Below are 14,282 nucleotides of genomic sequence, written 5' to 3'. Positions count from 1 at the left end.
AAACGATTTGGTGGTTTCTTCAAAACTGCACATACGCTTACCATATGATCCAGAATTTTCACTCCTTGACTTTACCCAAAGGAGTTGGAAATGTATGTTTACACAAAAACTTGGACGTGGTTGTTGTTAGCAGGGTTGTTCATAATTGCTAAAACTTGGAAGCCACCAAGCGACCCATCGCTAGATGAAGGGATACATAAATTGTGGTACCTCTGGACAATGAAACATTATTCTGTGTTAGAAAAAAATGAAACATGAACCAGAAAAAGACATAGAGGAGCCTTAAGTGTGTGTTGCCAAGTGAGAGAAGTCAGTCTGAAAAGGGTACATACTGTGTGATTCCACCTCCATGACCTTCTGGAAAAGATCAGTGGTTACCAAGGGCCCAAGGCTTGAGGAATGAGAAAGGGACAGGAAAACACGGGATTTTTAAAGCAACAAAGCTAGTCTGTAGGATACTGTGATGGTGCACATACGACCTTGCGGGTTTCCTAAAACCTGAGATCTGTACAATGCGAAGAGTGAACCACAATGTACATTGTGGACTTCAGTTAAAAATCACGTGTCAACATTGATTCAATAACTGTGGCAAATGTACTACCAATATACTCTAACACAAAATATTAATAATAGGAAAAACTGCATGTGCGGGTGGGGGAGGGGAGGATATGGGCGCTCTCTACTATCTGCTCCGCTTTTCCATAAATCTAGAACTGTTCCAGGGAGGCCTGGGTGGCTCAATGGGTTAAACATCTGCTTTTGGTTGAGGTCATGATCTCAGGGTCCTGGGATTGAGCCCCACATCGTCCATCGGGCTCCCTGCTCAGTGGGGAGTCTACATCTCCCTCTCCATTTGCCTCTTCTCTCGTTCATGCTCTCTTTCACTCACTCTCTCTCTCAAACAAAGAAACAAAATCTTTAAAAAAAAATCCAAACTGTTCTAAGAAGTAAAGTCTATTCATTACAAAAATAAAGAAATACTAAAACAGGGTTCGTTTTAAATGTGGTTTATTTTAAATATCTCCATTTAAAAACCCAGTGCTTTTTAAACAAACACTAATATAATGCGATATAATTGTGCTGCTCATAAGGTAATTGTGGGATTATAAATATCTTTTTTTTAATTCCAGTATAATTAGGGATTATAAATATCGTAATGCATAATGCATGACAGATGAATGGTCTGGTAATGGGGGCATGTTCCAAGCTGCATGATGAGAGCTCTCTTCCTTCAGTCCTCGGAGTGCATCTCTGTTAATGTACATGAAACTTCACTTGGCAATAACCAGCATGGGGCTCCCTTACTGGGAAGCCTCTGAGAGATGGAGCAGCGGGATGGGCCCTACTGGGACTTAGCTTGGTCTTCCTGAACCCACCTCCGACCCTACCAGTTCCACTTTTGAACTGGAGCTGGCCAGCTGCTTGCAGGTTGGCATGTCTAGTGCTAACTGCATATCTACCTAAACTTCCAAGGCTCTCCTGCTTGTGATGTCCCATGCCTACCTCCTGAGCCTGGCCCCATATAGAACAATATAGAACTGTATAGAACAGTGACTGTACCATTGCGTGTTGCCTACCAGAATGCTTGTGGTTAGTAGATCTCAACAAAGAGGGGACTTGAGATTTAAAAAGAAGGAGGAATATTTCTTCACGCGTAAGGCCCTCCTGCAGGGTCACTTCTGGGTCTAACTGCCTTGGCTGCACTTCCTCTATCCCTGGGGGCAAGCTTAGTCCCAGACAGATAGAAATGAACAGACTTGTTGATTTTACTTTTCTTTCATGTTTTTCAGGTTTTTCTAATTATGACAGGAGTGAGTACTCCTAGAAAATTTGCAAGTCACAGAAATGCATAAAGAAGCACAGAAAGAAAAAAAAAATCAGCCCAAATTACCCAGAGGCAACCATTTATATATGTGTTTAATTTTATGTGTGTGTGTGTTTAGCTCCACAGTCCTTCCTGAACCTCACACAATCAGATTTCGCTCCTCCATTTTCCTGGAACTGTTCTCCCGTGGGTCGATGTCTGTCAACCTCCCTGGTGTGGTCTGGATTCCATCTCGTCTTCCTTCTCCAGGACTTGACTTCCACAATTCTTCACCTTCGCCCACATTATCCATTCTTCCCTTTAGTGGATCGCTCCTATCAGTCTGCAGACCTGCCTTACATCGCACATCTTACACTTTTCCTTGAACCCATTGCCTCCTCCCCAACCCTCTTTATAGCAAAACATCTTAAAAGAGACATCTAGATTTGCCTCCTCTACCTTCTCCCCTCCCGTACTCTTCAATTTGCTTCAGTAGGGCTGTCTTCGCTCTACTGAAAGGACTCTCACCAAGATCATCAGTGGCTCCTAGTTTGCTACATCTAATGGTCGATTCTCTGTCCTTATCTTCACTTCTCAGTAGTGTTTGATATAGCTCAGTCTCCTTCCTTCCAGAAATAATTTAGACTCTTGGCCTTTATTGACATCACACTCTCCTGGTTTTCCACTTATTTCACTCTTCCTTGTAGCTCTTTTTTTGGTCCCGCCTTCTATGTCTGACTTGGAAATGTTGACTGATTTCAGGCCTTCTCTCTACAACCTCTACTTGGTAATCTCACCAATCCCACTGTTTTAAATACCATTTCTATGATATGGACTCTCAAATCAATGTCTCTAGTTTTGGCCCTTAGGATTAGTTTCACATGAGGTTGCATGTTATCAGGAAAAGCCCAAATAATAGTGCTTAAACAAAATAAAAGTTTGTAATTTTTTTCAATGCTTATGAAAATTCATTATATAAGAATACTTATTCAATATATAAGGAAATATATTTGATGTATAAGCTTGAAGGAAAGCAAACTAGGACTTGCATGGTGGCTTAATCACCATCAGAGACCCAGGGAACTTCCCTTTATCTGTTTTATTATCCCAGATCTTGGCTTCCATCCTCAGGGCATGTCATTATTTCAAGTTGGCTACTGGACATCCAGCCATTTCATACACATTCCAGACTGCGATAGGAGAAAAGTGGAAGACAAAAGTGTTCACTTTCCAGTGGACTCAATTCCCTTTAAGGAGGCTTTCTCGTTTCTTCACAAAATGTCCACTTACATCTTGTTATCCAAAACAGAGTCATATGGCCAGGCCTGGCTGCCAGGAAGGCTGGGAAATAGTCTTTATTTCAGATAGCAGTAGAGCCAGCTAAATACCAGGGTTCTGTTACAGAGGAAGAAGAGGAGAGTGAGTCTAGAACATCTCCATTTGGATGCCTATTGGGCTTTTCATACCAAACTTGGACAAACCTCTTGATTCTCTTCACCCTCAAACCTGCTCCTCCCAAACTTTTCCATTTCAGACTAAAAACCTAAAGTGGTTAAAAAACAAAACAAGGGCAGCCCCGGTGGCTCAGCAGTTTAGTGCTGCCTTCAGCCCAGGGCATGATACTGGAGACCCGGGATCAAGTCCCACATGGGGCTCCCTGTGTTGAGCCTGCTTCTCCCTGTACCTGTGCCTTTCTCTCTCTCTCTTTCTGTGTGTGTGTGTGTGTGTGTGTCTCTCTCATGAATAAATGAATAAAATCTTTTTTTTTTTTAATCTTTTGTTAGGAAAACTCAAACATCCTGAAAAGTAGAGCAAATAGTCTAATAAATACCAATAGGTCCAGCATCTACCATGCTTATTTCACCTACTTTTTTGAACTGAAGTATTTTTAAAGTATAGTCATTGTGACATTGAACTCAAATTCTTCAGTTTGCGACTCTAAAACCTAAAGGCATTTTTGTGCATATCTGTGATACTATCACCACTCTTATCAAAATGAACAAACCTTGATTCCTCTCTTCTGCATCTTTTGCAGCAGGTCGATCCCCAAGTGATGTCAGCTCTCAGCCACTCCTTACTCTCTGCAATGCCACCTCATTCCATCACCCATCACCCCTAGACTTCTGCTCTAGATTCTTCCTTCTCTTTTTTTTGCACACAGTACCAAGATGGCCTTTTAAAAACTCAAACTGCATTGTAATCTTCCCTTGATTAAAACCCTCCAGGGATTTTACCCTTGTGATTAGAATAAAACCCAGGCTTCCTTGAGACCTACTTGATCTGACCCCTGCCTGCCCTTCTAAGTGCTCCTCCTCCTCCCCCCTCACTCCTGCCTTGTCTTGTATCTTCAAATACCGGAGCAATTCCTGCCTGGCTCCAGTATTTGCTGTACCTTTTGCCTGGAAGATTTTCCCCAGGTCTTTGGATGGCTGGTTCCTTTTCATCCTCAAGTCTTACCTCAAATGTCACCTCCTCACAGAAGCTCCTCTGCTCATCCTCTCTGGAACAATGCCCCCGTTCCATCTTCAATCAAGGCATAGGCTGTTCTCCTCTTCTAGTTCATGTGGCCTTTATTCCTCTTTTAAATTATATTATTTGTTTACCTATTGATGGCCTGTCTTCCACTTGTGAATGTAAGCTCCATGAAAGTATCTAGAACAATGCAAGATGCAAAATATATGAACAACAAATGATGTTGGAGAATAAATCCATAAACTGATTCCTGGATTCAAAGATGTTGCTTTGAATTTCAGCTCCACGACTTACCAGATGTAGTGGGAAAGTTGCTTAGTTTGGCATTGGAATACCAATGTCACAGAACAATCATAAAAGTTAAGGGGGATAATTATGTAAAGCACTTAGTATATACAGCATTTGATGCATAGTAAGCCCTCAAATATGATAGCTGCTATTATTATTACTGCTATTAATCATTACCTATGTGTGCCGCATATGATCCCTGTGAACATTGCCTCCTTAAGACTCTCCTTTTTTGCCCTTTTGATGCCATATACTACTGTTTTGCTACCCCTGGAATGCCTCCGGGTACCTTCTGTGACACAACCCCCACCTGATGACTGCATAATAATTCTTTCCATGCCAGGTGCCATGTGTTGCTTGCTCACAACTGCCTGGACACGAGACGAGCACCCGATTGATCTCAAGGCAGCATCTGTTGGTTGGCCTTGGTGCTACTCTGGCTCAAGAGCTCCAACCAAGTGTTCTCTATGGAGGGTGATAACCAACTAAATAAATGAGCTCATTTCTTATGAGGAATGTGGACAGAGAGTGAGAGGGAGCATGAGAGAGAGATATTGTATCAAGGGCAGGAGAAGCAGGGGCAGAGAGAACTTGACTACAAGGACGCCTGAGCTGGGCAGATGAACACGTAACCTAGTCACAACAACTTCACTGTATCCTGATGACCTTTCAGGCCCCATGAGTCTTGCTGCTATTTGAGAATGTCTTCTGGGGGTGCCTGGGTGGCTTAGCTGGTGAGCATCTGACTCTTGGTTTTGGCTCAGGTCAGGGTTTCATGGGTTGTGAGACTGAGCCCTGCATAGGGCTCTGTGCTTAGCAGGCAGGGAGTCTGCTGCAGATTTCCTGCCTCCCCACCCCTGCCTTCCCTGCCACTCACTCACGCATGCATTTGTATTCTCTCTCTCTCTCTTTCTAAAATAATTCTTAAAAAAAAAAAAAAAAAAAAAAAAAGCAAAGAATGTCTTCTGGCTTTCTGTGCAACTTCACAATACCTCTATATCCGAGGTCACTTATCTGTTCCTCACATGACGAAGATCCTAACCAACACCCTCCCTGAGCCGTTTCACTGGGTTGATTTAACAACCATTTATTAGCATTTGCCATTGCTCACTGCTCATCCATTCTCATAACTTGAGGACTCCTCTCTCTGTTGGTAATTCACCAATTGCATCTCCAATCTGACTGCTATTATTATTACCTATTTGTGCTGCAGAGGTTCCAACTCAAACTTCTGGGGCCCCACAGGCACTTAAAAGAACTACCTTCCAAACAAACTTAAAATTTGTCCCCTTTCTCTCCTCTCATGCCCTCGGTGGCGCAAATATGTCCTTCCTCTTCTGTTCCCTGTCTTGGCTGATGACACTGCGCCTACTCCCAGTCACTTGGGCTAAAGATCTTGGAATGATCTTTGCAAAATCTGTTTTTATTACCTTCCACAGCTAATCAGCATCTGCTGATGCATCTGTCCCCTTTCTTCTTTTACGATGCCCTTCAAGACTGTAGCTGATGTGGCCCTTCCCCATTACCTCTCTTCCTTCACGACTCTCCCTTTTGGTCACCTGCTCCCAGGCCACTGACCTCCTTGCTTGTCCCTGAACAGGACAGAGACAATCCTGCTCCAGGGCTTTTACATCTGCTGTTCCCTTTGCCCGGAACCCTTTTCCTGAGCTCTACTCTATGTGTTCTTCATATTTCTGCTCAGATCCTTGTGTCACCTTTCCTAATCTCTTTGTTTATGCTCTAAAAACCCGCCAACTGACTCTCTTTAATCCCTTCCACTGTTTTATTTTCTCCATAGCTCTTGAACATGCTACATAATTTACTTCTTCTTTTCATTTGTTGTATTCCCCTCTCCTACTTTGTAACCCTACCTGGTTGAATATGTGCACCCTGGGAGCAGGAATTAATATCCGCAAGGCTCACTACAGTGCCTGGCAAATAGTAAACCCTCAATAACTTAGTGCTTAATCCATTAATTGATTACTCAATCTCTCCCTGCCACCATTGTTTGTTTGTTTTCTTTTTGAACAAACATTTTTCAAGATCCGTTATTATTAAAATGGGTCACGATTCTAACCTTTTGGCCCATTCGGCCACTATACATGCTTGCTCAGCAGCTGAAGGGCATACTTTAGTAGCATGTGTGAAAAGTGAATAAAATTCAAATGAAACAAATATTCAAATAGTTTTCATAGGCTGCGTTCTTGTAGTCTTGCTACAATGCCAATGCTACATCCTGGGCATATGTTTCTGACCCACATGGAAAAATTATAAATCTGGCCAGTTGGAACTGCCATCTGGAATAGCACTAGATTTTTCTAATAAGCTCGGTGTCTTGGCCATTCTCAGCCATTAAGGGCTTAGAACTGTCAGAGTGGTGGTGTTCCCAGCTACCCCAACTGTGCTTTGTCCTTGCTACAAAACGCAGTATCCTGTACCTTCTGGAAAAACAGAGACCCATCTGGTTCCCCCAGGAATATAGTGGAGACTGAATCCTGCAAGAATCTATGATGTTTTTCTTTTAGTTTTCTACTTGCACTGAAGTCTTGGTCCTTCCCTCTTTTTCAATAAGTAAGTATTTTTAGAATATTTAGAATAGACTGATTAATTTTGTCTAAAAGCCATGTTATATTCTGCTTCTATTTTTTAAAGTTGTTTCTCATTATAAAAACAACATATGCACATTTCATTAAAAAATGTAAATATGGGGAAAATCATCCAAAGGTTTTTGGTATAATCACTATTCATAGTTTGCCATGTTTCTTTCTATGAATATTCTTCTAATGAATATATACTTCTTGCTTTTTTTCCAATTAAGATTACATATAACAATATGCCAATGTTAATACAAAACTCTTTATATGCATAATTCTGAATAAATAAGTAACTTAATTTAGGTAACTTCCTTTTTTTTTTCTTTTAAAAATCATTCTCCTACATTTGGACACATATTTCCAATTTCTTACATTAAACTGAAGTTGAGATTAACTTCTTTGTACATATGGCTTTCCTGACTTTGGGATGATTATCTTGGACTGAGGTTCCAGAGAGCAGTTACTCATTCATGGAGCCTGAATGATTATAAAGTGCTTGATATACAACCTAACTTCTTTTCAGAGCTGTTTTCCTTAAGCTCCTTTGGATGCAAAGAGTCACTCAGGTCACTTCAGTCACTGAGAAGTTTATAGGAATGACAATTGGAGAAATATTCAGGACAGGAATGCAGGCCATAAAGCCAAGCCTCATGTAATGTCACAGAATGAAAAAGAATTAGCTGAGCCGTGCAGGCTGTAACTGAAGGTCATTCAGGATGCAGGGAGCTCTGAGGACTGGTTGTCACCTTGTTACCCTCCAACAGTCACAGCTCAGGATGCTCTGCCCTAGAGATCCACCATTAACAACTGGTCTGTTTTATCTTCTGTTCCTATCACCAACTCCTCAACTCTTATTTTTTTAGATTTTATTTATTTATTCATGAGAGACACCAAGAGAGAGGCAGAGACATAGGCAGAGGGAGAAGAAGGTTCCCCCCCCCCAAAAAAAAATAAATAATAAATAAATAAAATAAAAAAAGAAAGAAAGAGAGAAGAAGGCTCCCTGTAGGAAGCCCAATGTGAGACTTGATCCCAGATCCCAGGATCATGCCCTGAGCCAAAGGCAGACGCTCAACCGCTGAGCCACCCAGGTGTCCCTCCTCAACTCTTCCTTATTTTCAGCTCATTTTCACCACAGAAGTAATCTGATTGGCTCAGCCAATAGTCATTATGCTTATTTAGACTGAATTTTTACTTCAGGCCCTGTAATTGGTCACTTGGACAGATTATCTTTGGCTATTCTTGGCCAAGAACCCATTTCTGTCTCAATTTTTTATGGGGCTCAGGAAAACAGAACATGACTTTCTTACATTAATCTTGTGGTAATTTGCTTGTCATTATTTTTTTTAAATAATTCTATTTATTTATTTATTTATTTATTTATTTATTTATTTATTTATTTATGATAGTCACAGAGAGAGAGAGAGAGGCAGAGACACAGGCAGAGGGAGAAGCAGGCTCTATGCACCAGGAGCCCGATGTGGGATTCGATCCCGGGTCTCCAGGATCACGCCCTGGGCCAAAGGCAGGCGCCAAACCACTGCGCCACCCAGGGATCCCTGCTTGTCATTATTAAAAATATTTTGCCACCAGTGGCTGAGGCACTGATGAGTCAGTCCCAGCCAAAGCACCATGATGGAGTATCCCTGTCAGTTACCATCTCTAGATGAGGAACCAGCAGGCTTGGTACCAGTTTACATGTCCATCAAAAAGGTAAGAAATCATAGCAGCACTACTCACAATTGCCAAAAAGTGGAAACAACCCGTGTCCATCAATAAATGAATGCATAAATCAAAATGTGGCATATCCATATAGTGGAGTAGTATTCATCCATAAAAAAGAAATGAAATATTGATACAAGCTACAATGTGTATAAGCCTTGAAAACGTCATTCTAAGCGAAAGAAGCTAGACACAAAGGACCACATGTTGTACGATTCCATTCACTTGAAATACCTAGAATAGGTAAATCCATAGAGACAGAAAGGAGATTGTTGGTTTGTCAGGGGCCGGGGGAATGAGGAGCAGCTGCTTAATGAGTAATGGGATTTCTTTTTGGAAGGTTGAAAATGGATTTGGAACTAGATAGAGGTGGTGCTTGTGCAACACTGTAAATGTACTAAACACCACTGAATTGTTCACTTTACGATGGTTAATTTGATGGTATATGAATTTCACCACCACCACCACCCCCCCCCAAAAAAAAAAAAACCCAGCAATCCTTCTCTGGGTATATATATGCAAAAGAATTGAAACCACGATCTCAAAGAGATACTTGCACGCTCATGTCCATAGCAACATTATTCACAATACCAAGAAATAGAAGCAACCCAAATATCCACTGATGGAGGAGTGGAGAAATGAAAGGTAGCATATACATGTAATGGAAAATTATACAGCCTTAAAAAGGAAGGAGATCCTGTTGTATGCTCCAACACGCATGCAACCCGAGGACGTTATACTAAATGAAATAAGTCAGTCACAAAAAGACAAATCCTGTAGGATTCCACTTATATGAGGTATCTAAAGCAGTCAATTTCATAGAAGCAGAAAGTAGAATGGTTGTTACCAGGGGCTAGAGAATGAGGGAAATGAAGAGTGATTGTTTAATGGGTACATAGTTTCAGTGTTGCACGATGAAAAACTTTGAGATCTATTGCACAACAGTGCGAATATACTTAACACTACTGAACTATACATTTCAAAATGGTTAAGATTGTAAATTTTGCATTGAGTTTTTACCACTTTTTTTTAAAGGTAGAAGGGTGCTGAATATCTGTAATGAGAAGTAGACACTGGCTTTCCTTTTTAATTTCTACCAATTTTATAGGTTAAATCAGTATGTAGTTCTGAGGTCCCTATCTTCTTTTATTATCAGTAATGTTCATTCATTTGTTCAACAAATGTGTAAATGTTGTCCCAGCCATCAGACAGCATGCTTGGTGCTGCGGTAATGAGGTCACAAAGGACAGTTGCTGCCCTGGTAGAGTCATTGGTAGGGGCAGTCCCTACCGACTCGCACTTCTGACACAGTGAATTAGAATTAAACCTGTGTTAAGCACCAGGAAGCTGCCGCATGGGTGTTTCTCAGATTTGTATCAGGGTCCTGGCCTAGTCTGGGAGTTCTCCTTGAGAAAATGAGCTTTCAGGTAAGATCTGAAGGGTGAGCAAACATTGACTAACTCACGGGAATGGATGGATGGGATACGGTGGGGGGAAGGGTACATCACTGTTTAAAGCCCTTGAAATGAGAAGGATCCTTAAGGGATCTTGATCTTCACCTTTTTTAAGCAATGGAAGGTCAGGAAAGGGTCTTAATGGTGTGTGGAGTTGAGATATAATTAGATTAGTCTTTTAAAAATGATATCTCTGTGCAGAGAATGCAATGAAGAAGAGCTACAGAGAGTGCAAGGAGCCCACTTAAGGGGTGCTGCACTAGTCTTAACCTTAATTAGGGTGATGAGAGGATGATGGTGAAGACACTTAGCAGGTAAGATTGACACTATTTTGCAATATATTAGATATGGAGTTGCAGGAGAGGGTGAAACTAATGATGGCTTCCTACTTTAATCTTTTTATGTTTTTTTTCTCCTTTTCTGACTGAAATATTCCTGTCCATTGTTCATACTTAATTTTGAGAGCTTCCTTTTGCTTTATATGAATGGGATATTAAGGACAATAAAACCCATTTTTTGCCTTTGTTTCTTTTCAAGTAAGCTAATTTTAAATTTTTCTTATAATTAAATATTTTCATTGGTATTATGCAATTTTTTGAATGTTTATAGTAACTTCAGTCAGGTTGTTGTCACAATTCCTTTGGTTGTAGGCTGACTATGTATAAATAATGCTAAAATGAATAGGTATGAATTTAAAGCTGAAGGCTAATGAGCAACTAAATTAGTATTTCAAAGAGGTGTCAAAAGATGACCCTTGCCCATTCCCCACCCCATAAGTGTGGCCAAAGTGAAAGTCAGTATCTTAAAGTTTACCTTCAGAAAGTTATTAACATCTCTCATATAGAGGTAAACGGTGAGCAAATCTCACTCCCTCTTCTGTGTCCATTCCACTCAATGCTCCCTCCTTGCAATCACTTTTATTAATTTTCAGAACCTACTTCCTCAAAGGTAAATATATGATTCCATTCTTCCTGCTTATTTTTAAAATAAAAAGTAGCATACTACACACATCGTCCTGACCCATGGTTTATTCATTGAACAGTACGTCACATAGCCCTTTTCATATCAGAATATAGAGTGTGTCTTCATTTTTCAGAGTTGTGTAGTATTACATTTTGTGCCTGTACGCCATAATCTGTTCAAACTATTGAGTTCAACCCTTTTTTTATTACAAACAATTTGGCTCTGAATAATCATACACACATCATTTCACACATGTGAAGAACAACTGTAAGATAAATTCCCACACTTAAGATTTTCTGGGGTTTGGGTAAACTACAAAGATGGATTCAGGTTGTATGGAGCCTGAAGATAATTTTGTGGGCCTTCACTAAGAAAAAGGATACAAAATTATCTAATTCAAAGTAGGTACAAAATGAATATTTTTTGAATATGAAAGCAAATAAATATTTATATAGAATATGAAAGAAAATCACAATAGATTTTTAAATTTTAAAAAGCTGAAAAATGCCATGAATATCACAGAATCTTGAAAAATAACATAAAATCTGTACTAAAGAACTGCCTGGCATATCCCTATAATGCCTTTCTCACTCCCACCCCCCCTTTTTTGGCTGCATACACAAATTACCTCTTCTATGGCCACAGTTTTGTGATATCATTTCAGAGCAGAAAGCAGAAAGATAACTCAGTCTTCTCTTTAGCATGGTTGGCTGAAAATTTTTTTAAAAAATTTTTGACAGTTGGGATTCATAAGGCATTCAATTTCACACAAACATGCTTGCGATGTGTGGTGCTGCTACAAATTTGTGTCCTACAACTCAGGAATGCTGATCAATTCTATTTCATGCGATTCCCATTTTTAAAAAGATTATAAATATCTGGTGCATTTATAATCTCTACATAATCAAGTATATCCTGGCAGGCAAAAATATCCATTTTGACCAGATATCTGTAAAAAGTAAGCATCCTGCTTATAATTTTACATACCTAATGATTAAAATAATTTCCCACAGATCGGTTTCTGGCTCCATTTATATCAAGCTTCGTTTCTTTTCCACTACCTACATGATTCTAATACCAGGCACCAGAAGACATATTCATATTTCTGTAGCAGCTGGTAGTCAGCCTAGCAGGTGGTTGGCAAAGGGAGTAGTAGAAGTATCTGTGGAAACCGGTCCAATCCCAGGATGCCTAGCAGTAACCTGGCTCTCAGGGAAGTGACTGCACAGCACATAAATATTTCCTACTAAATCTAAGCTGAATGTCCCTCCAAGTCGGCTTCCTTTACCTGATTTGAGGAGCTCCTGATGCCATTCCAATGCTATCCTTCACAAAGGAAAGCAGATGGAGAGGAAGTCTGAGTGGAAAGAGAACAATGGCTTTAACCAATTGTGATTAAAATACCTTATTTTGCAAAGTTCTCAAAAACACCATAACACATTAAAAAATTGTTGGGACTCTTCCCAGGGCCTCAAAGGGGGCCTGTGCAAGTGAGGAGTCCTGACGTTTATACTTCATTCGTTCCATAGCAAATCTCCCAAATTGCCCTTCGTGGAGGTTATACCAAATTACTGTTCTACCCATAATGCAAAGGCTTCCTTTCCCAAGGTCTTGAATGCGGAGCGTGTTATCAAATTTGGAGATTTTTGCCAATCTGATGGGGAGGGCAAAAACAACTTAAAACAGTTGCATTTTCACAAATTAGGAGTTAAATTGAGCGTTTTTTTCTTAGGCTTAAGAGCTATATGTGTTGCTTTTTCTGTGAACTCTTAGTTCATTTTCCCCCCTCTTGTTTCTGTTGGATCATTGGTCGTTTTCTTATCAATTGCTGGGAACTTCTTATACATTAGTAGATGCATTTTGATCTTGATATGAATTACAAGTCTTTTTTATCTGTTTGTTCTTATTTATTATTATCTCTTAGCCTCCTTATTATTATTCTTTGAGGTATAATTGACCTCTAACATTATATTAGTTTCAAGTATACAACATAATGATTTGATATTTGTAAACATTTGCAAAGTGATCACTACAACTAGTCTAGTTAATACCTGTTGCCCTACATTGTGACAAAAATTGTTTTTCCCTTGTGATGAGGACTTTCGAGATCTACTCTCTTAGCAACTTTCAAATATACAATACAGTATTACTAACTAGAGTCACGATGCTGTACATGACATCCCTGAGGCTTCTTTATTTTATAACTGCAAGTTTATAAACTTTGAGAACTTTCATCCATTTTTTTTCCTTATTTTGTATGTTTTTGTTGCTCTTGTTGCCACACTGAAATTTTTAATTATTATAGTGTTAACTCTATCATGATTTCATTTTTTTCTATTTGAATCTTTGATCTACATGGTATGGAAAGTGTTTTTTTTTTAAAGTTGATGGTTTATATGAAGAATCTAGCATCTGTAGAAGATGGAGACATTCTTTTTTTTTTTTTTTTTTTGAAGATGGAGACATTCATCAAGGAAAGAGTACTGTTCCCAAGTCTCACTTAAAAAAAAAAAAAAAAAAACTATACTTCTAATCAAAGCTTAAATAATAATATGCTTCCTTCAACAAGTTAATATTTATTGAACACCCATTTCGTGCTAAATCTTTACATTTCTCTCGTTGAAAAATGCAACTCCGGGCATGAGAAAGAGTTCCAAATAAAGAAAGTGAGGACTCATTACTCTCAGAAATAGGAATAAGAAATAAGTACAGTGCTCTGTGGCCAGAAATAAACATTGTTCATGCTTCCCAGACATCTCAACATTTATAGTATTATAGATGGTTCTGTCCTTTCTTCATGGTTGGTGCCACTTGCTTCCTGTGTCCCTCTGTGGGGACGAGCAAGCTTCCTTTGTAGTGCAGGTAGTTATTTTCCAAGAAAAGATCAAATGCTCCTCTCAGCTGGAAACACCCACTCTCCGTGTTGTTTCAAAGGGTTTCTCACTCCTGCATTCCAGACATGTCCAAACTAAACCCTGGTCAGAA

The 14,282-nt window shown here is 39.7% G+C and overlaps 1 protein-coding gene and 1 long non-coding RNA gene across 3 annotated transcripts in view; one reads left to right on the top strand and one right to left on the bottom strand.

Annotated features, from left to right (window-relative positions):
• Nucleotides 1-991: 991 nt before the first annotated feature.
• Nucleotides 992-4,985, bottom strand: LOC140608435 (uncharacterized). Its single transcript, XR_012010471.1, has 3 exons — nucleotides 4,875-4,985; nucleotides 4,262-4,456; nucleotides 992-3,199 (listed from the first exon to the last, which is right to left on the bottom strand). It is a non-coding gene; the product is annotated as an uncharacterized lncRNA (long non-coding RNA).
• Nucleotides 4,986-10,149: 5,164 nt separating this feature from the next.
• MED4 (mediator complex subunit 4) overlaps nucleotides 10,150-14,282 on the top strand; it is a 56,439-nt gene continuing 52,306 nt past the window's right edge. Inside the window, exons 1-2 of one of the 2 annotated variants that reach the window (XM_072783104.1) lie at nucleotides 10,150-10,307; nucleotides 10,536-10,648. In XM_072783104.1, the coding sequence (XP_072639205.1) occupies nucleotides 10,626-10,648 (23 nt within the window). In that variant the 5' untranslated portion in view covers nucleotides 10,150-10,307; nucleotides 10,536-10,625. The remainder of the gene's footprint in view (nucleotides 10,308-10,535; nucleotides 10,649-14,282) is intronic. The other variant, XM_072783106.1, reaches the window with a different exon arrangement.

The sequence above is a fragment of the Canis lupus genome, chromosome 17 (assembly GCF_048164855.1).
Source record: "Canis lupus baileyi chromosome 17, mCanLup2.hap1, whole genome shotgun sequence".
Taxonomy (NCBI): domain Eukaryota; kingdom Metazoa; phylum Chordata; class Mammalia; order Carnivora; family Canidae; genus Canis; species Canis lupus.
Note: the sequence above shows the minus strand (reverse complement) of the source record. Positions and strands in the feature narration are given on the sequence as shown.